The 25,722-nt window shown below is 37.0% G+C and overlaps 1 protein-coding gene across 2 annotated transcripts; it reads right to left on the minus strand.

Moving 5' to 3' along the window:
• FBXO47 (F-box protein 47) lies at positions 502 to 25,113 on the minus strand. Of its 2 annotated transcripts, XM_005693734.3 has the most exons (11): positions 24,950 to 25,113; positions 22,308 to 22,514; positions 21,620 to 21,787; positions 16,865 to 16,941; positions 15,322 to 15,399; positions 12,257 to 12,365; positions 7,202 to 7,378; positions 5,861 to 6,007; positions 5,030 to 5,172; positions 1,805 to 1,964; positions 502 to 1,142 (listed from the first exon to the last, which is right to left on the minus strand). In XM_005693734.3, exons 2-11 carry the CDS (start codon positions 22,486 to 22,488, stop codon positions 1,030 to 1,032), a joined length of 1,353 nt encoding a protein of 450 aa, XP_005693791.1. In that variant the 5' UTR covers positions 22,489 to 22,514; positions 24,950 to 25,113; the 3' UTR covers positions 502 to 1,029. The 2 variants fall into 2 exon arrangements, with proteins under 2 accessions (XP_005693791.1, XP_017920480.1); XM_018064991.1 differs by lacking the exon at positions 15,322 to 15,399.

The raw sequence follows: 25,722 nt of genomic DNA on the forward strand, positions 1-25,722 counted from the left end.
ATTTTCCCTTACTTGCAACATTTTACTCAAATCCCCAGGAAAGAATAAAAGATGATTTGATTGTGTTAAGATAATATATACCATCCTCTATTTATAGACTTTTTAAATTATTTGTCTTAAAGAAGGACATATATGTGTGTTTGCACATGTGTGTGTATGTGGTATGCATATATATATACATACACACGTATATATACACATATATGTATGGATCTGTATATACACAAAAACATACTTCCTTTGCTTTTTTTTTTTTTCCCCCGCGGTGCTACCCCTTCCTTTGCTTTTTGATCCATAAAAACTTGAACCAAATACAATGTTCTCTGTGAAAGTGAAAGTGAAGTCCCTCAGTCGTGTCTGACTCTTTGCGACCCAGTGGACTGTAGCCTACCAGGCTCCTCTATCCATGGGATTCTCCAGGCAAGAATACTGGAGTAGGTTGCCATTTCCTTCTCCAGGGGATCTTCCCAATCCAGGGATTGAACCTGGGTCTCCCACATTGGAGGCAGACGCTTTAACCTCTGAGCCACCAGGGAAGTTTCTCGAATGTTCTCTGTAATCATATGCAAAAAGGTGGTAAAAAAAATATGATTTATATCTGCACAACCCAAAACATCATACTGCAAATCTTCATAAAACATTCTAGGCTATGTCTATACAATCTAAGCAAAGTGAACACAGACACACTATTTGGGTCTGCTCTAATTATGTAACAGAATTTTCTCTTGCTTTGAGGATCCACATATATGGGTTAGCTGGCCCTGGAATTTTTAGCACTAATGTTCCATTTAGTTTGAGAGGCACAGCTTGTTTTCTAGAGAAATCTCAATACAGGCTGGGTTTGCCTGTAATTTTTATATTAATAATGATTTAAGCAGTTGCTTCTAGAGTTTTATGCAGCTTTTAAATTCTTAGGTTACTTAGGTGATAAAAAGTCCCAAGGATGCTATTCTTTGAGTGTGGAAAAGCAACACTCTTCTAATCATTAGTTCAGTGAGGTATTCTCTAAATGCAAAGATTTCTGAGTATTTAGGAAGAGAGAACATTCATGGTCAAATACAGGACCTCTTTATGGAAGCTAGCCTGAGCCTGCACAAGATGGAATAAATTCATAAAGCTTCTGTCGTCGTCATCACCATCTCCTATGCCATACACAGGAACAGACATAGAGAAAAGAAAATGACAGTTAAGTTGCTAAATATATGATTTATTCAAAACATACTACACATTATCCCTAATACTGTGTAACAGAAGACTAGTTAGTGATTTTCATTAAGTTAGATGTTAACAACCGAAATCATGGAATTATATTAAGAGCACTGAATTAGAAATCAGAAAAAAAATATGCTGGTCCATACTTTATTGCTTCTAACTTCATGACCTTGGGCAAGTCAGGTAATTTCTCTAAGCCTTAGTTTTCTCCTTGGCAAATTAGGGTTAATTATAATGTTTGCCACCTAATAAAACTGTGAAATAATATAATGAGCAAACTATATGAATAAAGGATATTATTATGATGGTTATAATAGTTGGTCAAGTAAGCAGCTTAAGATTTTTTGCTGTGCAGAATTATATTGGTTCCTTTCAGAGCAGACTCTTCAACTTTATGTTTTCCATTAAAACCAATACCAGATTTTAAAAGTGACAATACTAGAAACTAAATATATCTCATGAAAACACTAACAGTGACTGACTTTTCGATTCTTTGCTTAGAAATAAAAGTCTACACAGAATTATATTTGTCTTAAGGGAAGACTAGCATGCATTTTACTCACACTTGTGTACCATCTATGTGTATACTCACCAGACATAACGGACTGTAGCATTTCCATTATAGCACATGCAAACGCATTTGCCACACTCTGCAGGAAGTTATTTCTTTCCACTGGAGTGCTGAAGACTTTACAGACTTTTTGCATCATTTTAACTGCCCAGTCCATGGAGTATAGCTCTTTCTCACACACCTGGTTTAGACATACAAAGCACTGTGGTAAATTTCCATGTGAAGAAAGTTGTAGAATTTGAAAATAGTATTAACAATTACTGTTTATAAGTTTAACATAATTTAATAACATAGTATATTGAGTCTATAAATGGCAAATGCTCTTATATCTAATACTCCTTTGCTTTCAAATGGTACAAATTTTATGGGGAAAAAAGCATGAAGTAAATAAAAGCCTGGTTCAAGATTATTACAGGATACTATTAATGCAAAAAAATAATATTGAAAACAATTACTGGGAATTCCCTGGTGGTCCAGCGGTTAAGACTCTGTGCTTCCACTACTGGGGGTATGAGTTCTATCCCTGGCTGGGGAACTAAGATCCCACAGGCCACACGGCCAAACACACACCAATTATTCAGTTCAGTTCAGTTCAGTTCAGTCGCTCAGTCGTGTCCGACTCTTTGCGACACCATGAATCGCAGCACGCCAGGCCTCCTGGTCCATCACCAACTCCCAGAGTTCACTCAGACTCATGTCCATCGAGTCAGTGATGCCATCCAGCCATCTCATCCTCTGTCGTCCCCTTCTCCTCCTGCCCCCAATCCCTCCCAGCATCAGAGTCTTTTCCAATGAGTCTCATGAGGTGGCCAAAGGACTGGAGTTTCAGCTTTAGCATCAGCCCTTCCAAACAAACGCCAGGATTGATCTCCTTCAGAATGGACTGGTTGGATCTCCTTGCAGTCCAAGGGACTCTCAAGAGTCTTCTCCAACACCACAGTTCAAAAGCATCAATTCTTTGGCCCTCAGCTTTCTTCACAGTCCAACTCTCACATCCACACATGACCACAGGAAAAACCATAGCCTTGACTAGACGGACCTTTGTTGGTAAAGTAATGTCTCTGCTTTTGAATATGCTGTCTAGGTTGGTCATAACTTTTCTTCCAAGGAGAAGAAATTTCATGGCTGCAGTCATTATCTGCAATGATTTTGGAGCCCCCCAAAATAAAGTCTGACACTGTTTCCACTGTTTCCCTATCTATTTCCCATGAAGTGATGGGACCTGATGCCATGAGTACATCATGAGAAATGCTGGGCTGGAAGAAGCACAAGCTGGAATCAAGATTGCCGGGAGAAACATCAATAACCTCAGATATGCAGATGACACCATCCTTATGGCAGAAAGTGAAGAGGAACTAAAAAGCCTCTTGATGAAAGTGAAAGTGGAGAGTGAAAAAGCTGGCTTAAAGCTCAACACCAATTATTAAACATTCGGAAAGAAAGGCTCCTGCTCATTTACTCATTCATTCAGTAAATATTTATTGAGCACATGCTAAGAGCTGGGGATACTATGGCAAGCCATAAACACAAGGCCTCTATATTCAAGGGATCCCATGAGGGTGACAGAGACACAGGCAATTTCAATAAGCAAGAGACCTCTATGATAATAATAACTTTCCATCTTGAGAGCTATAAGGAATATTTCTCTCTTATTTAAAAAATAAATAAAATGAGGATTACATGTTTTTAGCTAAAACTGACTGAAAGCAAAAAAGGCTGATTTACTAACATTCTAAATGGCAAATTGTTCATGTAGCCACATAACATACAGCATGAAAATAAACTATATAATAATATAAGCAAATAATGCTAATCTGACAGGAAAGATTTATTGACTACTTATTATGTATAAATCACTGTATAAGACATTGTGAAAGAAGTAAGTGACACAGTTCTGGATTTCAAAGAGTTTCCCTATTTAGGGAGACAATTACCTCACAAAGATAGTGGCTTAAGAACACCAGTGGTAAATGAAGATAAATAGAAGACAAATCTGAAGTGATTTAGAGAAAATTAATGATCAGAGTTGAGATGTTAATCAGAGATGGCTTCTCCACCCCTAATGGCTTCCTCTCCATTCCTTTTGCCAGAGTGAGGCCAAAGTCACCTTCCAAAAAGTAAAACTGATAGTGTCTCCCTGTCTCCTAAAACTGTCAGCAATGTGGCTACTGTGGTTCAAGCTCCACAGAATGGCCTGCCAGGACCCTCCTTGCCTGGCCCCTCTCTTCTTATCTAAACTCCTCCCTTCTTATCCACCTCCTCCTCTTCTGCACATTTTCCCCTTCAGAAATGATACTGAGATGTTTATAGTTCCCTGAAGACAGCCATGCAATTCCAATTCTCTCTTTTTTTTTTAGGACATCTGCTTATTAAAATAAATATTTACATTGAGAATACAGTTAATTTGGTAGCTTTCTTCACATTTTCACATCTTTTAAAAATACTTATTTACTTATTTAGTCGTGCCAGAGCTTTGTTGCAGCACACGGATCTTTAGCTGAGGCATGCACACTCTTAGTTGTGGCATGTGGGATCTAGTTCCCTGAGCAGGGATTGAACCCAGGCCGTGGCAGTGACAGTGCCAAGTCCTAACTACTGGACTGCCAGGAAATTCCCACACTGAATTTATTTATACATACTTTGATATGTCTTAAAAGACTATAAGCAGCTTTGGTCAGGGATTTGTTCTACTAATTTCCATAGTCCTAAAATCTCACACAGTGTATGGCCCATAGTAAACACTCAATTTGTGTTAAATGAATGGACATTAAATATATTTTTTAATGTTTTATTTTAAAAAACATTTTAACTACATAAAAGTAAAGAGAATAGTATTATAAACGCTTAGTATCCATTCTCTAGCTTCAGCAATTACAAATCTTGTTTCACTTCTACCACCACTCACTTCCACATTCTCTTCCTGATGCCCAGGAAGTATCCTGGAGCAAATTATAGAGGGTGCTTTATTTTTTTTAAATGGAATCTAAGGGGAAAAAAAGAATATAACTTGGCAGAGCTGTATAATGACAATCCAGATATGAGATATGGGGAGAGGTTAATATAAGGAATGTCTCCAAATATGATAGTTTATTATATAAATTTAAAAATTTAAAGTATATATAAAAATATACTTAAATACTTATTTTTTCAAAATGTTTTGTACATATTTCAGTTCCTTCATGGCAGCTTCTTAGTAGGTCAGCTATAATGTTAAACAACTTGCTAGAAAAAACATTTTTTACTTACCAAAGCCAAAAAGACTATCAGCCTTGCCAGTTCAATGGTGCGTCCATTCACAGCTTTACTAGCCATGAAAGTGAAACAGATATTGTTCCCACTTAGGATTAGGAGACGTGCATTATTCTCCAGAAGCCACTCACGAGGAACCACTTTTATTAAAGGAAAAACAGTATTTAATGAGATATTACATAATAGCTATAGTAAAGATCATTAAATACATGTAATGTTATATCACTTTATTGAAAATACAATTAGTGTCAAAGGAGAATCTTGGAGAAAATGCTTTAGTTTTCCAGTTACAGCCTTTACTGGGCAAAAGACATTATTGCCAAGTCACAGTGACTCTCAAAAATGTACTAGTAATATAGTCAAAGCATTTCTCCCACAAAGGTCTACCAACAAATAGTCTAATCTTGGGAAAAGAAAGAAATCTTGAGAACTTAAGAGTCTAAAGGATGAGGCAGGAATGGGAAACATTGTTTCGTCTCTTTAGTACCAACTGGAGAGGGCTTTCCTCTTATGCAACAGTAGGAGGTGTTTCTGAGAATTGCAAAATGGGAATAACTAAGCTAATAAAATAATGAAACTTTCAAATAATAATAACAACAATGAATAATATCTATAAAATTGACAAGGGAAACCAAAGGAAAGTAAATTGATTATATGCATTCTCTTCAAAAATCAAAAAGTGATTTCCGATGATAAGTCATTTGTTTCCGATAGAGCTGTATGTATAACTTTAAAAAAATTTTTTAATTGCTTTATGTCCTTACAATTTTATAACTGTATTCTAATAATATGCTTCCATTACTCTATGTGGTAAATATTTTTTTTTACCTGATAGTTCATCTACAAGACTGATAACATCATCTGCTGTCCATTCCTTGGTGCTTGTGTCATATAGCAATTTAATGGCATCAGCCAAACTTTTCAGGCAGGATTCATCTGTAGGTCCTTCTATCATTTTCTGCCAAACCACCTGTCCTGAATGATAATTGAAACAAAAACTAGGCTATGACAGAATAGTTGCTTCTCTGAAGATAAAGATTATATGGATTATTTAAAAAGGAACTTGGATTGCATAATGAAATCCATTACTTATACATGCTACTTTCATAATGAAAGGTCAATTCTGATAACAGTATAAATTTTAATGTCTCTGACTGATGCAATGAAGCACAGCAACAATAGCTAACTGAAGTAAAGAAAAGGTAATTTCACCAAGCAAAACAGTGTTTATGGTTCAAAGATAATGTTATCTATAACAGATATGAAAATAAACAATCGACAGAATCTTACTAAAATGAAATAAAACCTAGTGATAACCTTCCAAAAAGAGAGCATGCTGTATTTCAGAATCTTCCAGACACTTATATCAAAACTGAGTAACCCAGTCAATTTTTTATTGTTTACCTATGACCAATTTTTTTCTGAATTATACACACAAACAAAATTTGATTGCAGATTGACTTCCTGCTGCTACGCAACACACTTTAAACTGGTTAAGTCCTGACATAATGCCGTGTGAACTTTAGTAATTAAGAATGGTGAGAGGTCTCTGCTCTCACGCTGCAGCCACAAGGAGAGACCTCTCATCATTCTTAATAACTAAAGTGGATACAACTGTATACTACATTACACTACATTTGCTTGGATGAATATATTTCTTTTGTTCACACGGCAAGAGTATGAACTGTGGCAGCTGGAGTCATGTATTAGTTGAAAGACGTGCAGCCGAAACTGTAACCAAAGGAGGCATTATGCTTTCAGAAAAATCACAAGGAGAAGTATTGCAAGCAATGGTGGTAGCTGTTGGATCCAGCTCTAAAGGGTGGACAGATTCAACCAGTTAGCATGAAAGTTGGAGATAAAAGTTCTCCCAGAATATGGAGGCACCAAAGTAGTTCCAGACAACAAGGACTATTTCTTATTTACAGTGGTGACATTCTTGGGAAATATGTTGACTGAAATTGAAATGGCATCATGTGAAGCTGCCCATTCCACTGAAGTTCTGAAATCTTTCATCATGTAAATAATTTCCATGGTTCTCTTTTATAATAACTAATGATACCCCCCAAAAAAAAGAATGATGAACTAAGCAGGCACAAAATGATGTTTCCTAAAGTAAAAGTAATTAACCAGCTTTGAAACATACATCCCTAAGAAATAGATGCTCACCATCTTGAGGAGACACAGGTCCGAAGATGATATACAGTAATCTTGCCTGATTCACCATTGGCCACGGTTTCAATATACGTGTCAACCAAAATGCAGAATCACTTCGATGGGTCCAATGATCAAGCAGTACATTCCTACAGAATAGTCTGATCCTTAATTCCAGTTTTCGGGCGCTTCCTATGAAGACAAAAGAATTGTAAAGCATTCTTCTTAGATTGATACGCATAATTGGATAGATCAAAGACATACATCACTAATATGCTTTGTACTGAGAGTGTTACTTCATTTACTCTGTAAAAATTTTAGATTATCAAGAAACTACTTTTTAAAACAACTTTACTGGGATACAATTTACATACCATAACACTTACCAATTTAAAGGATATACAATTCAACTTTTTTCAGTATATTCATAGATATATGCAGCTATCACCAAGTAAATTTTAGAACATCGTCATTACCTCTAAAAGAAGCCCTGCTCTTTTAACTATACCTCTCCCATCCCTCTGTCCTTTATCACCCACAGCACTAACCACTACTTTCTGTCTCTATAGATTTCCCTATTCTGAACTTTGATATGAATGAAGTTATATAGTAGATGGTCTTTTGTGACTGGCTTCTTTCCAAAGCATGTTTCCAAGGTTCATCATGTTATAGCATGTATCAATACTTCATGCTTTCTTATAGCCAGATAATATTCCATTGTATAGATATGCCACATTTTGTTTATTCACCCATTGATGGTTGTCTCTACCTTTTGGCTCTTATGAACAATACTGCTATTAACATTCATTTACAAGCTTCCGTATGAATATGTTTCTCTTGAGGGTATACCTAGGAATAAGATTGCTTGGTCATATGGTAACTCTATATTTAATCATTTGAAGAACTGCCAGGGTGTTTTCCAAAGTGGCTGTACCATTTTGCATTCTGTCCAGCAGTGTATCAGGGCTCCAACTGCCCCACACACTTACCAACAATTGCTCTCTGATGTTTTGGTTCTAGCCATCCAAGTGGATATAAAATGGTATCTCATGTATTTTTAAAAACAACTTTATTGGAATATACATATAATTTATATACCATATAACTTTAATGTATATAATTTAATATATATAATTCAACAGTTTTTGATATATTAATTATTTTCTTAAATTGTAGTAAAATATATATATAATCTAAAATTTGCTATTTTAACCATTTTTAAAGTATAAAATTTAGCGGCATCAATTATATTCATAATGTTGTTCAACTGTTATCACTCTTACCCTATCTAAAATTTATTCCCACCTCAAACAGAAACTCTGTGACCATTAAGCAATCACTCTCCATTCCCCTCTCCCCCCAGTTCCTGGTATCCTCTAATCAACTTTCTGTTTTTATGAATTTGCCTGTTCTAGGTGCCTCACAGATGTGGAACCATACAATATTTGTCCTTTTGTGTCTGACTTATTTCACTTCATGTGTTTTCAAAGGTCATCCATGTTGTGGCCTATATCAAAACTTCACTCTTGTGAATTCCCTGGTGGTCCAATGGTTAGGATTCTGTGCTTCCACTGCTGGGGCCCAGGTTCGATATCTGGGAAGGGAACTAAGATCCTGCAAGCCACATGCTGTGGCCAGAAACTTCACTCCTTTTTATGACTGAATAATATTCTACTGTATATATATGCCACATTTTGTCTATCCATTCATCTATTGATGAACACTTGGGTTGTTTCCTGGTTTTGGTCATTGAAAATAATGTTTCAGTGAATTCTGTTGTACAAGTATTTATTCAAGTTCCTGCTCTCAGTTTCCTTAGTTAGGTGCCTAGGAGTGGAATTACTGGGTCATATGTCACTCTACATTTAGTTTTTTGAGGAATGACCAAACTGTTTTCCATGGTGGTGACACCATTTTACATTTTATATTCTTATACTACTTATGATCTACTTACTTATACATAGGTGTAAATGGAAGGTCTACCAACACACCAAAAAAAGAGTGCAAGTGAAGTCACTCAGTCGTGTCCAGCTCTTTGCAACCCTGTGGACTGTAGCCTACCAGGCTCCTCCCTCCATTGGAGTGGGTTGCCATTTCCTTCTCTAGGGGATCACTTCCTTCTCCAAGGGATCTTCCCAACCCAGGGATTGAACCTGGATATCCCACATTGCGGGCAGACACTTCTGAGCCACCAGAGAAGCCCTCACACCAAGGCCATGTGTAAATAAGTATTTCTTGATGTGTTAAGTCAAGTAGCTCAGAAGTTTAGAGGAGAGAGAGTATTGCAGGTCTAGGGAGATCAGGAAAGATCAAGTAAACTGGGTCTTAAAGGATGAAAAGGAGACATGGCATTTCAGGAAAAAGAGAATGAATGAAAGGTATGAGGTAGAAATGTGTAAGAGGAATCTGTGATACAGAGCAATATCCTTGTGTCCAACTGATAGAGAGTAGTAGGCAGTAAGTTTGGAAATGTAGTTTGGGATTAGTATATGAAGAGCAGGATAGTTTGGACTTTGAAGATATCAGTTGCTTAGTGTGCTTAGTCCCTCAGTTGTGTCCGATTCTTTGCAACCCCTTGGACTGCAGCCCACCACACTCCTCTGTCCATGGGGATTCTCCAGGTAAGAATACTGGAGTGGGTTGCCATGCCTTCCTCCAAGGGATCTTCCCAACCCAGGGATTAAACCCAGGTCTCCCGCATTGCAGGAGGACTCTTTACCAACTGAGCCACCAGGGAAACCCAAGAATACTGGAGTGGGTAGTATTTCCACTACTGGAGAAGTAGCTACCCTTTCTCCAGGGGATCTTCCTGACCTAGGAATCAAACCAAAGTCTCCTGCACTGCAAACAGATTCTTTACCTGCTGAACTACCAGGGAAGATATCAGTTCAGTTCAGTTCAGTTCAGTCGCTCAGTCGTGTCCGACTCTTTGCGACCCCATGAATCGCAGCGCGCCAGGGCTGCCTGTCCATCACCATCTCGTGGAGTTCACTCAGACTCACGTCCATCGTGTCAGTGATGCCATCCAGCCATCTCATCCTGGGTCGTCCCCTTCTCCTCCTGCCCCCAATCCCTCCCAGCATCAGAGTCTTTTGCAATGAGCCAACTCTTCGCATGAGGAGGCCAAAGTACTGGAGTTTCAGCTTTAGCATCATTCCTTCCAAAGAAATCCCAGGGCTGATCTCCTTCAGAATGGACTGGTTGGATCTCCTTGCAGTCCAAGGGACTCTCAAGAGTCTTCTCCAACACCACAGTTCAAAAGCATCAATTCTTCGGCGCTCAGCCTTCTTCACAGTCCAACTCTCACATCCACCACAGGAAAAACCATAGCCTTGACTAGATGGACCTTAGTCGGCAAAGTAATGTCTCTATTTTTGAATATGTTATCTAGGTTGGTCATAACTTTTCTTCCAAGGAGTAAGCATCTTTTAATTTCATGGCTGCAGTCACCATCTGCAGTGATTTTGGAGCCCCAAAAAATAAAGTCTGACACTGTTTCTACTCTTTCCCCATCTATTTCCCATGAAGTGATGGGACCAGATGCCATGATCTTCGTTTTCTGAATATTGAGCTTTAAGCCAACTTTTTCGCTCTCCTCTTTCACTTTCATCAAGAGGCTTTTTAGCTCCTCTTCACTATCTGCCGTAAGGGTGGTGTCATCTGCATATCTGAGGTTATTGAGGGAACTAATAAAGCTTTCTGAGCAAGAGAAGGACACGATAAATTAATTTTGCTATTGTTTCACTGGGCTTCTATAACTACCTTAAAAAATTCTGCCATGATTTGTTTCATAATAAAATATTTTAAGCTGACAGAAAAACAGAGATACTATAACAAACACTGTATACTGATCATCTAGTTTTGTCAAATCTTATTATATTTGCTTCAGAATTTAAAAAAGAAATGAAACATTATTCATACAGTTAAAACTTCCTGTTTATCAGTCCCAATCCCCTTCTTCCCTAGAGATAATCACCATCTTGAATTGGGTTTTGTTCCTGCTGTATGCATCAGTGCTTTCCAGAGAAACAAAAGTAGCAGGATGTGTATATATACATAGCATTTGTCTTGCTTATGCAGATCACTGAAGCTTGGCAAGTCCATAATCTACAGGGTAGGTTGGCAGGCTCCAACAAGGCAGGGACTTCTAATTCAAGTCCAAAGACAGTCTGCTGGCAGAATTCTTTCTTGTTTGGGGAGAAGAGTCATTTTCTATTAAAGCCTTCAAGTGATTGGATGAGGCCCGCCCACATTATGGAGGGTAATCTGCTTTACTCAAAGTCTACTGAGTTAAATGTCAATCTTTTCTAAAGAATAATTTCAAACATCTAGAATAATGTTTGATTAAATATCTTGGTACCATGGACTACCAAAGTTGACACACAAAATTAACTATCATACCTCCCAACTATGTTCTTATATTTTTTTACATATGTATATAACCATAAAGAATACATAGAACTATTTTACATGTTTTTAATATGTATATAAATGGTATGTTAAAAGTATTATTTGGTAGCCTTTTCTCTCAAGTTGTATTTTGAGATTTATCCATATTAAAAATACACATGGCTCTAGTTAACTCATTTTAACTATTAATGGTTTTTAATTGTATAAATATGCCACAATTCATTTATCCATTCTCTTGACAACAGGCATTAGGTTGTTGGCAGTCTTCCCTGTAATGCTCATTCTTATACATGTCTCCTTGTGCACACTGTGGGAGTTACTCAGAGTGACATTGCTAAATTATAGATTTAATTTTTAAAATATATTTCAGATATATATAAAGGTTTCAAGAATATTATAATGAAAACCTTTGTATCCTCCACCAGTTTAAGTAATAAAATATTATTAATATGGTTGAAGACCCTCTGAGCTCATCTCTGTCTGTAGTTAGAGGCCACTTCTGCCTCACTATCTGATTTAGTGTTTATCATTCCCTTACATCTCTTCGTCCTCTTTCTACAAGTAAACACTGCAGTTTATTTAAAAATACACTTTAGAAATATATTATTTTTTTCTATTTTAATCTTTGTATAATGTTATCTCCGAATTTTAGTTCTTTACCTGGTTTGCTGCAGACAACTGTCTGCATCTTACGGGACAGATGAGTCAGCTCACATAAGAAATTATAAACACGATGGCACTCGAGTTCATCCCAACCTGCTGTTAAGGTCTGAGAATGATAAAACAAAGGAAACTTTGCAGATATTCAAACCATCAAATCAAAACATAAGTCACTATTGCCTTATGATCATCAACTGTTGCAGCACAAAATCAGGGTGATGTGCAATTTTTATCCAGTATGGGACTGTTAAAATTCATACGAAATTTTATACTAAACAAAACCTAGAAATGCTTCAAAATCCAATTTCTTTGTGGTTGCATTGAGAGTCTCTTTTCAGAGAACTAAATGGTATTGAATCCTGACCTCTGACAGTTATGAGGAAAATAACAAAGTAAGGCTCAAACCCTAGAGCACAACTTTAGATATCTGACTCACAACCATACCATGGCTTAGTTTCAGACTACAGTAGAATTTAAATCAATCCCTTATAACTATACAGTGGAGGTGATGAACAGATTCAAGGGATTAGATCTGGCAGACAGAGTTCCTGAAGAACTATGGATTGAGGTTTGTAACATTGTACAGGGAGTGGTAACCAAAACCATCCCAAACAAAAAGAAAAGCAAGAAGGCAAAGTGACTGAGGTGGCTTTACAAATAGCTGAGAAAAGAAGAGAAGCGAAAGGCATGGGACAAGGGGAAAGATATACCCAAATGAATGCAGAGTTCTAGAGAATAGCCAGGAGAGTTAAGAAGGTCTTCTTAAGTGAACAGTACAAAGTAATAAAGGACACCAGTAGAACTGGAAAGACTAGAAATTGCTTCAAGAAAATTGGAGATATCAAGGAACATTTCATGCAAGTTTGGGCACAATAAAGGACAGAAATGGTAAGGATCGAAGAGAAGCAGAAGAGATTAAGAAGTGGTGGCAAGAATACAAAGAACTATACAAAAAAGGTATAAATGACTCAGATAAACAGACGGTGTGGTCACTTACTTAGAGCCAGACATCCTGAAGTGTGAAGTCAAGTGGGCCTTAGGAAGCATTACTACAAAGCTAGTGGAGGTGACTGAATTCCAGTTGAGCTATTTCAAATCCTAAAAGATGATGCTGTTAAAGTGCTGCATTCAAAAGTCTAGCAAATTTGGAAAACTGAGCAGTGGCCACAGGACTGAAAAGGTCGGTTTCCGTTCCAGTCCCAAAGAGAGGCAATGCCAAAGAATGTTCAAACTACCTAACAATCGTACTCATTTCACATGCTAGCAAGGTTATGCTCAAAATGCTTTGAGCTAGGCTTCAGCAGTATGTGAACCAAGAAATTCCAGGTATACAGGCTGGGTTTAGAAAAAGCAGAGGAACCAGAGACCAAATTGCCAATATTCGCTGGATCATAGAGTAAACAAGGGAATTCCAGAAAAATATCTACTTCTGCTTCACTAACTACACTAAGTGGATCACAACAAACTGTGGAAAATTCTGAAAGAAATGGGAATACCAGATCACCTTACCTGTTTCCTGAGAAAACTGTATGCAGGTCAAGAACCAAGTTAGAACCAGACATGAAACAACAGACTGGTTCAAAACTGGGAAAGGAGTATGACTGTATATTGTATATACAGCCTGTGTATATATATAAAGACTGTATATTGTCATCTTGCTTATTTAACGTCTATGCAGAGTACATCATTTGAAATACCAGGCTGGGTAAATCCCAATCTGGAATCAAGATTGCTGGAAGAAATATCAACATCCTCAGATAAGCAGATGATACCACTCTAATGGCAGAAAGCGAAGAGGAACTAAAGAGCCTCTTGATGAGGGCAAAAGAGGAGAGTGAAAAGCTGGCTTGAAACTCAGCATTGTAAAAAAAGAAGATCATGACATTCAGTTCCATTACTTCATGGCAAATAGATGGGGAAAAGTGGAAACAGTGACAGATTTTCTTTTCTTGGGCTCTGAAGTCACTGCGGACAATGACTGCACCCATGAAATTAAAAGATGCTTGCTCCTTGGAAACAAAACTAGGAAAAACCTAGACAGTGTATGAAAAAGCAGCGACATCACTTTGCTGACAAAGGTCCACATAGTCAAAGCTATGGTTTTTCCAGGAGTCATGTACAGATGTGAGAGTTGGACCAGAAAGAAAGCTGAGTGTCAAAGAATTGATGCTTTCAATTGTGGTGCTGGCAAAGACTCTTGAGAGTCCCTTGGACTTCAAGGAGATCAAACCAATAAATCCTAAAGGAAATCAACCCTGAATATTCATCAGAAGGACTGATGCTGAAGCTCCAATACTTTGGCTACTTGATGCAAAGAGCCGACTCATTGGAAAAGATCCTGATGCTGAGAAAGCAAAAGGAGAAGGGGGCGGCAGAGGATGAGATGGCTAGATGGCATCACTGTCTTAATGGACATAAATTTGAGCAAACTCCGGGAGATAGTGAAGGACAACGAAGCCTGAGGTGTTGCACTCCATATCCGACTCTGAAACCCCATGGACTGTAGCCTGCCAAGCGTCTCTATCCGTGGTATTCTCCACACAAGAATACTGGAGCAGGTTATCATGCCCTTCTCCAGGGGAACTTCCCAACCCAAGGATCGAACCTGGGTCTTTTTTGTCTCCTTCTTCAGCAAGCAGGTTCTTTACCACAAGTACCACTTGGGAAGCCCCATAATAAAATCAGTTGTATCTATCATTTCCCATAGTCACAATTTTTAAAATACAGTTGATTTCTAAAATCACATCCCAATAACTAGCCCAAGACTTAAAATTCATTACACATCCACACTCTGTACCCCACAATATTTCCAGTCATTACAATTGGCTGGAAACTTCAAGGACATTGGTATAGAGCATATAAATGTTAAACATTTCTTACTAGTGAGAAATCCAAGAAGAAAACCTTAGGTGGGAAACATATTAACACATTCTCAAAACTTTACAATGTTATTTTGTTTTCTTTTTAGATTATTATCACTTTTATTATTTTACAGACAGATTACACACTCTACTTATTAACAGTTCAAAAAGAACTTTTTCTTCTTTCAGTAAATTAAAATGTACCTGTAAAAATATGCCATAACATAATAATCCTACACATTGCAAAGGAGCTGCACATCCATTGAATTTAAAACAGGAAACCTATAAAGAGAACAACTATTAATTCCTCCTTTTCAGTGGAACTGTACAGTGATTTGACATTCAAATTAAGTGGAAATATGCAATGACCTTTTTCAATCTTAACTGAAAATAACTAAAACACTATATAACTGATTAGCATCATGTTACATAGGTGGAGGATTATGAAAGAAGTATAAAACAAAGTCTCTGCCTCAAGGAGCTCACAATTTATTAAGGCCAATACACACATCTGAAGTTATCTTTACATTTCAGGTTAGAATATGTATAAATGCTACAATGACCAAATAAACATATCAGACATGATGAAATCAGGGAAAGGATCATTCTGAGAATGATTTAAAAAGCTTATGAAGGATGTAAAACAAGTAATGTTTTTGAGTGGGATTCAAATATAATGAATAGACAGTATTTGTAGGGAAACAATAAAGGGAAAATTATATAGAGGCAAAAATAAAAAGAAAGATATGAGCAGCTTAGTCAGGCTCAAGATAGTAGGAATTAAGCTTGCACTGTCAAAGTGAAGTTGCTCAGTCATGTCCAACTCTGCTTTGCAGCCCCATGAACTGCAGCCTCTCAGGCTCCTCCGTCTATGGGATTTTCTAGGCAAGAGTACTGGAGTGGGTTGGTTGCCGTTTCCTTCTCAGAGGATCTTCCCAACTCAGGGATTGAACCCAGGTCTCCTGCATTGCAGGCAGACACTTTACCCTCTAAGCCACCAGCGAAGCCCCTGTCAAAGGGAATCTAAATACCACCTGTGGACTTTGGACCTTATTGTGATGAAATTGAGTAACCATTGAAAGATTTTTAAGCAAGAAAATTAAATGATGAAAGTGATTCAGCATACAGAATGTCCTGGGGAGTGAAGAAATGAATGGCAGGAAGATCATATTGGAAGTTGCTGCAATAACATAGAGGCTGAAGCTAATGCAAACACTGACATGAAAAAAGCCAGTGGAAACAGTTTGCATACTATTGACTGTAAAACTGAATCAGCAATAGTAGATATATATTTGGATTTATATAACAAAACTCAGTATCTAACAGAGATTATGCCCTAACACATTAATACACATTTCCAAGTCATAAATTATCATAAAAGGTTTGTCATTTTATATATTAAAAATGCTTTTAATATTTAAACAGTAAAATGTTAACACTTGGAAATTATTTTCATTTTAATAAAATATCTACATCATCACTTTAAAACATCTTCAGAATTCCCACGAGGTAAAAATACTTTTACTACTTTGATAACCTAATAAACTTGAGAGTGAAAATACTCCTAACTACATTTTGGTGTTTCATAATCTGAGTACTTGGTAAAGTATTAATTATCATCAATCAATTTCTAGTACTAATTCATGAAATTCCATGAAAATAAATACAGATTTAACATAAGATAATTAATAATAAAACATCTTTACTGGAAATCAAGATTGTGACTAATTTAAAAGTATGATCTTACATCTGCAAGTATCTTGTGAATGTACTTTAGTCTTTCCTTTGTGGGTAGCAGCAACGTACATCTTTTAAATAGCAGACCTGAGAAAGTAAAGAGACACATGAAAAAAACAATAATGTAACTAACTTAAGAATATCTGTAACTCACAGCATAATGTTTCCTGAAAGTGAGATGTACCATAGTGGACTGTGAGTTGATATCAGTTGTTTTTAAGGGGAAGTTTGGGAGGAAGGGTGCACAATACTTGTAATACATGGTGTTTACCAAGGATGACTCTGGTATTCACCCAAGAGGCTATGACATGAAATCTTACAAAAAATTGTGAAATTGGTGCTATAGAATAGATTTAAGAAAGTATTTCAATTTAAACTCCATGGACTATAGCCTGCCAGACTCCTCTGTCCATGGGATTCTCCAGGTAAGAATACTGGAGTGGGTTGCCCTTTCCTTCTCCAAGGGATCTTCCTGACCCAGGCATCAAACCCAGGTCTCTTGCATTGCAGGCAGATTCTTTACCCACTGAGCTACAAGGGAAGCCTCCCAAAAGACAACAATAACCAAATACAAAACACAATTGGGAAACTCTGTCTTTATTCCATAGAAAACATATTCCAGTATCTCTTTTTTTCCCTGTATCTCTTAAAATTAACCTCATGTCCACAAGGGAAAATGTTTTAAGAGTTGCGAATGGAAAGAGTGAGAGAAGAGATTTTGTATTCTTTTCTCCAAATACTGTACAAAAACTTAGTCATAAGTACTTGAAATTTCAGAGATTAGAAGGCTTTTTTCCCTCGCAGAAAGTATCCAGTTTGGATGAAATATTTATTTCTTTCTTTAAAGATATCCTTTTATGGGGCTCGCATGTTAAGAATGTATAGAATTTTGTGTTTACATTTTTTTTTAAAGCCTTTAATTTCCCAGTGAGCTATGTAACTTGAACTACAGTGACAGGAAGTGTATGATTTGTTTTCTCTAACTTTAAGTGTTCTGTTCTCCTAAAATGGCAATATATTGTTAACATTCCTATAAGGGCAAATATCCTCAAACTAAAAATAAGATATAGGGTAAGAAAACGCATACCTGAATATCATGACTTTCTTTAGCCTTCATCTTCTCTGCATTTACTTTTTTACATAATATAAAAAACTTTATATATAAATTCTGTGGAATCTATGGGAATTGAACTTATTTTTAGAAGTTGCTATGTTTGGGCAACACATTACCAGGATTGCATTTTAAAGATAAACTCTTCTTATTTTTGTACATAAAAAGACATTTTCAGTGTTTGGTTTTCGGGCTGAGTTCTTTTCCTTTCATGTTCTGGCATCCAGTCTCAAGGCATATCATAGTTGGGGAATCGTAAACTCTAATTGCATGCTGGTTGTTTCTTAAAATGTAGAATGCCTATTTTTAAGGGTTGCAATTTCCCATAAAAACCAATTCTGGTTGACTTATTTATTTTTTAACACAGGTGCTCTGTTATACCCTTTAGAGACCAACTTCTTTAATTTCTTTTCACTAAAATAGATCAGATGTACTGTTCTTTTCACACTGGCCATCTGCTCTGTTTTGTATGAAGCAGCAAATTAAAATGTATAAACCTCAGAATGCAGAATTCTGAAAATGTTATTTTAATGTCGGAAAACAAGAACAGAGGAATGGCAATGTGAGGAAATGGTAAGTACATCAAACATTTATCTAAAGAATCAGTCATAAGCTAGCTGTCTGCACCAAATTTAAATGGAAGGTTGAAATCATTACACGAATGAAACCATATTTAAAAGCTACCTTTAAAGATCAACACATATCTGTATTTTTAACTGAATTATCCACATAATTGTCTTAATGCTTTTTGTTTGTGTGTTTGTTTATGCAATTGAGCCTGATCAGGGAGAAAAAATTCTTTCTAATTAAACTAAAGAATAAGCTTTTCCCAAGTACCACTTCCTCCACAACTGATGATGTTTGAAAAAAGATATTTACCATAAGTGGCAAAAAGTAATTGATGTATTCTTTTGCAACCTTTGCTAAGCTTAATCATAAATACTGAAAGCAATAACATTGTAACTAAATCACATACTTTTCATTTAGTCTTATTAAGTATACTTATCAAATACAGTTTGATGTATTTCACATCTATGCAGTCTTATTTCATTATTTAAAAACTAGGCATCCTTGGGCTACTAAAAGGTAATATTCACTTAACTTACTCTCAACATCAGATATTTTGTTTCATTGCCATGTTTTGATTAACTACAGGTAGGTTCATAATTAAACTGGTGTCATTAAGTCAAGTCAAAATTAGAATTTTATTTTAGCACTCAGGAAGAATGAAATCAATGAATGGGATGAAAGATATAAATGATTACAAATCCAGGGAAGAAACCGTCCACAACTTCCTTTGCTAAAGTTAATTTAATAATAGTATAATGATTTATTAGTAAATGCACAGCATCCTTAAGAGAGGAAACCATTGTTTCTGATAACAGAATAAGTGATTTTCCACAATAATATATTTATTTTATATTTTAAGAATTAGATTATGGTTGAAAAGGAAAAGAAATACAGAGATAAAACTCATCATATCCACACAAAGTTTTACATAGAAACACATCAGTTTCCTAAACTGGTAAGCCACTAGATGAAAAGCTTCAGTGACATGTGTCCACATGAAGTCACAAGGACAGACACTTTAAAGTGCATTCTCATCTTTAAAGATAATGTAAGGGACTGCTGTCTGAGGAGGCCTTACAAATAGCTGAAACAAGAAGAGAAGTGAAAGGCAAAGGAAAAAAGAAAAAATACACCCATCTGAATGCAGAGTTCCAAAGTATAGCAAGGAGAGAGAAGAAAGTCTTCTTAAAGGAACAATGTGAAGAAATAGAGGAAAACAATAGAATGGGAAAGACTAATCTCTTCAAGCAAACTAGAGATAACAAGGGAACATTTCATGTAAAGAAGGCCTAATAAAGGACAGAAATGGTATGGACCTAAAAGCAGCAGAAGAGATTCAGAAGAGGTGGCAAGCATACATAGAAGAACTGTACAAAAAAGGTCTTAAAGACCCGGATGACCACAATGGTATGACCATTCACCTAGAGCCAGACATCCTGAAGTGTGAAGTCAAGCAGGCCTTAGGAAGCACTACTACAAACAAAGCTAGTGAAGGTGACGGAATTCCAGTTGAGCTATTTCAAATCCTAAAAGATAATGCTGTTAAAGTGCTGCACTCAATATGCCAGCAAATTTGGAAACTCAGCACTCGCCACTGGACTGGGAAAGGTCAGTGTTTATTCCAGTCCCAAAGAAGGGCAATGCCAAAGAATGTTCAGACTACCTAACAATCACACTCATTTCACATGCTAGCAGGGTTATGCTCAAAATCCTTCAAGGTAGGCTTCAACAGCATGTGAACCGAGAACATCTAGATGTACAAGCTGGGTTTAGAAAAGGCAGAGGCACCAGAGATCAAATTGCCAACATTTGCTGGATGATAGAGAAAACAAGGGAATTCCAGGAAAACATCTGCTTCTGCTTCACTGATTGCACTAGAGCCTTTGACTGTGTGGATCACAATAAACTGGAAAATTCTGAAAGAGATGGGAATATGAGACCACCTTACCCATCTCCTGAGAAATCTGTATGCAGGAAAAAAAGCAACAGTTAGAACTGGACATGAAACAACAGAATGGTTCAAAATTCAAAAAGGAGTACGTCAAGGCTGTATACTATCACCCTGCTTAATTAACTTACATGCATCATGTGAAATGCTGGGCTGGATGAACCCCATGCTGAAATCATGACTGCTGGGAGAAATATCAATAATCTCAGATATGGAGATGACACCACCCCAGTGGCAGAAAGCGAAGAGGAACTGATCAAGTTTCTTGATCAAGGTGAAAAAGGAAAGTGAAAAAGCTGACTTAAAACTCAACATTCAAAAAATGAAGATCACGGCATCCAGTCCCATCACTTCATGGCAAATAGATGGGGAAAAAGTGGAAACAGTGACAGACTTTCTTTTCTTGTGCTCCAAAATCACTGTGGATGATGACTGCAGTCATGAAATTAAAAGACACTTGCTCCTTGGAAGAAAAGTTATGACAAACCTAGACAGTGTATTAAAAAGCAGAGACATCACACTTTGCTGACAAAGGTCTGTATAGTCAAAACTATGGTTTTTCCAGTAGTCATGCAGGGATGTGAGACTGGACCATAAAGAAGTCTGAGCACCAAAGAAATGATGCTTTGGAATTGTGGTGCTGGAGAAGACTCCTGAGAGTTCCTTGGACAGCAAGATCAAAACAGTCAATCCTAAAGGAAATCAACCCAGAATATTCATTGGAAGGACTGACGCTGAAGCTGAAGCTCCAATCCTTTGGCCACCTGATGCGAAGAGCTGACTCACTGTAGAAGACCCTGAGGCTGGGAAAGACAGGGCAGCAGGAGAAGAGGGTGACAGAGGATGAGATGGTTGGATGGCATCACCAACAAGACTTTGAGAAAACTCCAGGAGATTCTGAAAGACAGGAACCCTGGTGTCCACAGGGTCGCAAAGAGATGGACACAGCTGAGCGACTAAACAATAAACAAAAGGATTGCTGTTAAGGGAAAGTCCTCACACTGGAAGAGTAAAGTGTCATGGAAATAGGAAGTATTCCATTTCCCACAGGCCTTATAGAATTGCATAATAAAACTCCCTTAATTAAAAGTATAGTTCTTTATGTGTTACAATTCTCATTATATTACATAAATTACCTAGAGATCTGTAGTGTTCCAACATAGTGGTGTCTTCTCTGTCAGGCAGCTCAAGGTCATGAAAATCCTGTAGTAAAAGTCTTTTGCTTCCTGATGAGGTTGAGATATAATTAATAACGTGTTGGCTGACTGTTTTGGACACCATGCTTAGCATGCTGATATCCTTCACTATTAAAAGAAATATACATATATACATATATGTGAATGGCTTAAATACAAGAACATCACTATTAGCAGTCTATGAACTTACAGATTAGCTCATTAATAATACTACTATTAATAATACTACTAAAATAAATAATTAAAGGGGAGAAAAGGGAAAAATCTTAAAATTGTTTGAAATCTCGTTCTCAATGAATTAGAAACATTTGGGGATGTAACAGTCAAATTACCATGTCATTATAATTAGAAGCATACTTTAAGGAGCCTGAGTATCATATTTTCTCTGAGTACCACTTACCTAACAATGATGAAATTTAAAAAAATAAACTAAATGTGAAGACAGACAGGGAGGCCTCGTATGCCACAGTCCATGGGGTCGCAAAGAGTTGGACATGACTGAGAGACTGAACTGAACTGAACTGAACACCATTAGCATTCTAGCAGGGTCTAAGATGACAAACTACTTCTTGGGGAAAATAAAATATTTCAGTGTCCATGTTGCCTATTTATAGTCGCCAAATCTCACCTGACAAATATTTTAGAATTATTTGGAATATTTCCAATGGCAAGGCTTTAAAATTTCCAAGCGTTGATAAGGGCTGAGAATCTGGGTCAAAGGTGTTGGAAAAATAGCTGGATCGACGATTACTACGTCTATATTTCTGGTTAGGAATCAAAGTGAAACTGGTATTTACTCTAGACGCCATCCTCTTCCTTATCTCATGAATTTATTCTGATTAGAAAAAAAAAGCACAAGAGACAAAGAGAAAAGGAAATTATATTGATGAAGCGATGTTGTTTCTTTAAATGGAAAGATTCATATTTTGATAGGTAACAGTTATCTCTCTACAGTTACAGAACTTTTAATGTGATGTCCAATATATGGCATTCCAACCAGTAGAGTCTATTTATTCATTCCAGCATGATATGAAATATTTAAAAATCTTTTCCCTCTTACACAGATATTTCAGACAGAGTTTTAGTAGAAAATGAGGTATGTATTTAGATGAAATGTATTCAAAGAAAAGAAGTGTGACATTTTCAAAAAGCAAAAAAATTAACACAAAAATTATCATTTCAATCCATTCAATATTTGTCAATTAGTATGTTGTTTTTACTTTAATTCTTAAAACATTCAAAGTATTAATATAGAATTAAAACTTTTCTATTTTTTAAAAACTTAATACTGACATATTCTTTTGTTGGAAACAATGAAGACAGATTAAAAAATAGACTTTAGTTTGCAGCTTTTTAAAACTGACTAGCTCTAACAGATTAAGATGGTTTCATTATGATTCACTATGTGTGGTGAAATCAAAGTTTTGTAAAATTAATAAGACTAGAATAAATTAATGAATAATTTTCCCTCAATTCCAATTTTGTTTAATAACAGCTAATAATGAAACTCCAATACTTGGCCACCTGATGCGAAGAACTGACTCATTGGAAAAGACCCTGATGCTGGGAAAGATTGAAGGTGGGAGGAGAAGGGGATGACAGAAGATGAGATGGCTGGATAGCATCATTGACTCGATGGACATGAGTCTGAGAAAGCTCTAGGAGTTGGTGACGGACAGGGAAGCTTGGTGTGCTGCAGTCCATGGCGTTGCAAAGATTGGACACAACTGAGTGACTGAACTGACAAGTCTTAGGAAGGATCTACATAACTTATTCCAAACTAAACATTTCCTAGAAAGAATTTTATTGAAGTTACTAGTAATTCACTTACACTAAACAATAATTCTTTTAAAAAGTTATCACAGTGACTTTGTGTCATTCCTTTTCCTATTCAGAAAACACTCTTTTGTAAACATACATGCATATGTACACATGCATAACTCCAATCTAGGGCTCCTTATTTCTGAAGAAACAACTAAGACATTTCATCAAAGAGTTACAAATATATCTGACCAAAATGCATTTTCTCCTTTTGGCACAAAATTGCTAAAAAATCACATTGCTACTTACTCATCTAAAAGGTTACGTGTCAATTTACATCAGTTTAAAATCAGCTGTATAATTGAAAATGTGGCCAAGAAATTTAGTGCTTAGTGAAAAGCATATTGTGAATTTCCCTTAAAACTATACCCTACACAGTGCTTTGCTAGTAGATATTTTAAAATAATCATTAAAATTACACAAGTAACATGCACTGTCAAAAATTTTTACAAAATACAGCAAAACAAAAAGAAAATTAAATTCATTTGGTTTTTAGCACAAAATCAAGCCCTTTGGCTTATAACATTCTAGAGCTTTCCATATATGTTTTTTACAAAAACAGAGGAAATCTGTGTTCACACTATTTTGTAATCCTTTTCAGTTGTAATTAAAATTGTTATTTCTTTCCATACCAATATTTATATTTCTACAAGTATATATTTTTTAAAGGACTGCATGGGATTTCACCAAATGAAAGAATATTAATTTATTCAATCCATAAGATTGTTTTTAACTTGTCACAGTAGGCATTTAAGAGCATTTTTCATTATAGTAAAATATACACCTGGCCTAGGTTTTGTTCTGTTTCTCTGCGCACTGTGTAACCTGGGGCTTGGGTGGGAGCCTGTGGGCTCTTCAGAAACTCACTGACACCTAAAACCTAGGGGGCTTTAGTGTGTCAACCACACACTGTATATATTTTTAAACCTCTGAGAGGAGTTAAAACACAGTGATCTAAATTCTGCTAAAACTAGTCTCCTCTTACAATTCCTTCTTTAACAAGACTTTGAAAATCCTAAAGGTGTAATCCCAAATTATTTCTGGTTTCCTCTCAGCCCTCTAGAGAATGAGAATCACGAACCCAAATAATCGTAATACGATGACGTTTCAATGCCCTGTTCCATCTCACTACTTTTGCCCACGTTTGAAAGGCTTTAAGTACCTCTTGGATGAACTTTTCTCCCTCTTCTCTGATAAAACCTTCCGAGAGCAATTCACTAGGATTTCTATTTTGTTTTAACATAGGAAAACCCTTTGAAGAGACCCATCCCCCCCTCTGCTCCGGAATAAGCTCAAAATATCTTCAAAGAGGTAAACTAGGGAGGCCATAAAAGAAAAACTTTCCAATTTAAGAGTCAAACCACACTGGGATGCATTTCTGACTGTCTCCAGTCCATGGAAAGATGAAACTATCTCCAGAAATTATTGGGGAAAAAAAATTTTTTTTACCACAGATTTTGACAGTTTTCCGGTTAAAGGATCACAGGAAAATGGGACTTAGTCGTTCTGCCCCACCTCCTCAAATTTCTTAATATTTAGAAAAGAAAGTATTTCCGCAAGGTTTTGCCGCCAGGAAGAGGGAAGGTCCGGCTCCCGTCGGCTCCGAAGCTGCGTTCCAGTCTCGCAGGCGCCCCCTTGGCCTCGAGAATGTTTTAGAATCCTCCCAGGAGCCCCAGCGGGAAAAAGGCCCCGCCCCCGGACCCCATAGTGCCGTCCTCCCTAAGGAATATTTTAGAACCCTCCCTGAGCTCCCTCAGAAAGGAGACTCCGCCCCTTATAAATATTAAAGAAAACTCCAATCAACGAGGACGAAGTAGGTCCTTGGTGCCAGAACCTAAGCCAAAGCCACTCGTTGCTTCAGGCTGATAACAGGAAGGGGTGGGGCCGTTAGAAACAGGAGTGCGTGCGTGCTAAGTCGCGTCAGACTCTGCGACCCCATGCGCTGTGGCTCTCCAGGCTCCTCTGTTCATGGAATTCTCCAGGCAAGAATACTGGAGTGGGTTGCCATTCACCTTTCCAGGTGATCTTCCCGACCCAGGGATCGAACCGGCATCTCTCAAGTCTCCTGCATTCGGGTTCTTTACCACTACCGCCATCTGGGAAGCCCAGAAACGGGAGGGGAGGATGCAAAATGAAGAGCCCCAATCTGGTGAACCGCACATCTGTTCCAAACAACTTCCTTTCCTTTTAACCTAGTTTTAAACCGGGTTTTAAATCCACGC

This window comes from Capra hircus, chromosome 19 (assembly GCF_001704415.2).
Source record: "Capra hircus breed San Clemente chromosome 19, ASM170441v1, whole genome shotgun sequence".
In the NCBI taxonomy this organism is placed as follows: Eukaryota; Metazoa; Chordata; class Mammalia; order Artiodactyla; family Bovidae; genus Capra; species Capra hircus.

Excerpts from the sequence above, each read along its gene's own strand:
- FBXO47 (XM_005693734.3), bottom strand. The coding sequence starts at position 22,488 with ATGGCGTCTAGAGTAAATACCAGTTTCACTTTGATTCCTAACCAGAAA. Across the intron at positions 21,788-22,307 it reads AATTCTAAAATATTTGTCAG|TGAAGGATATCAGCATGCTA; the intron begins GTGAGATTTGGC and ends TTCTTTTAATAG. Across the intron at positions 7,379-12,256 it reads AGTTGTCTGCAGCAAACCAG|GAAGCGCCCGAAAACTGGAA; the intron begins GTAAAGAACTAA and ends TTGTCTTCATAG.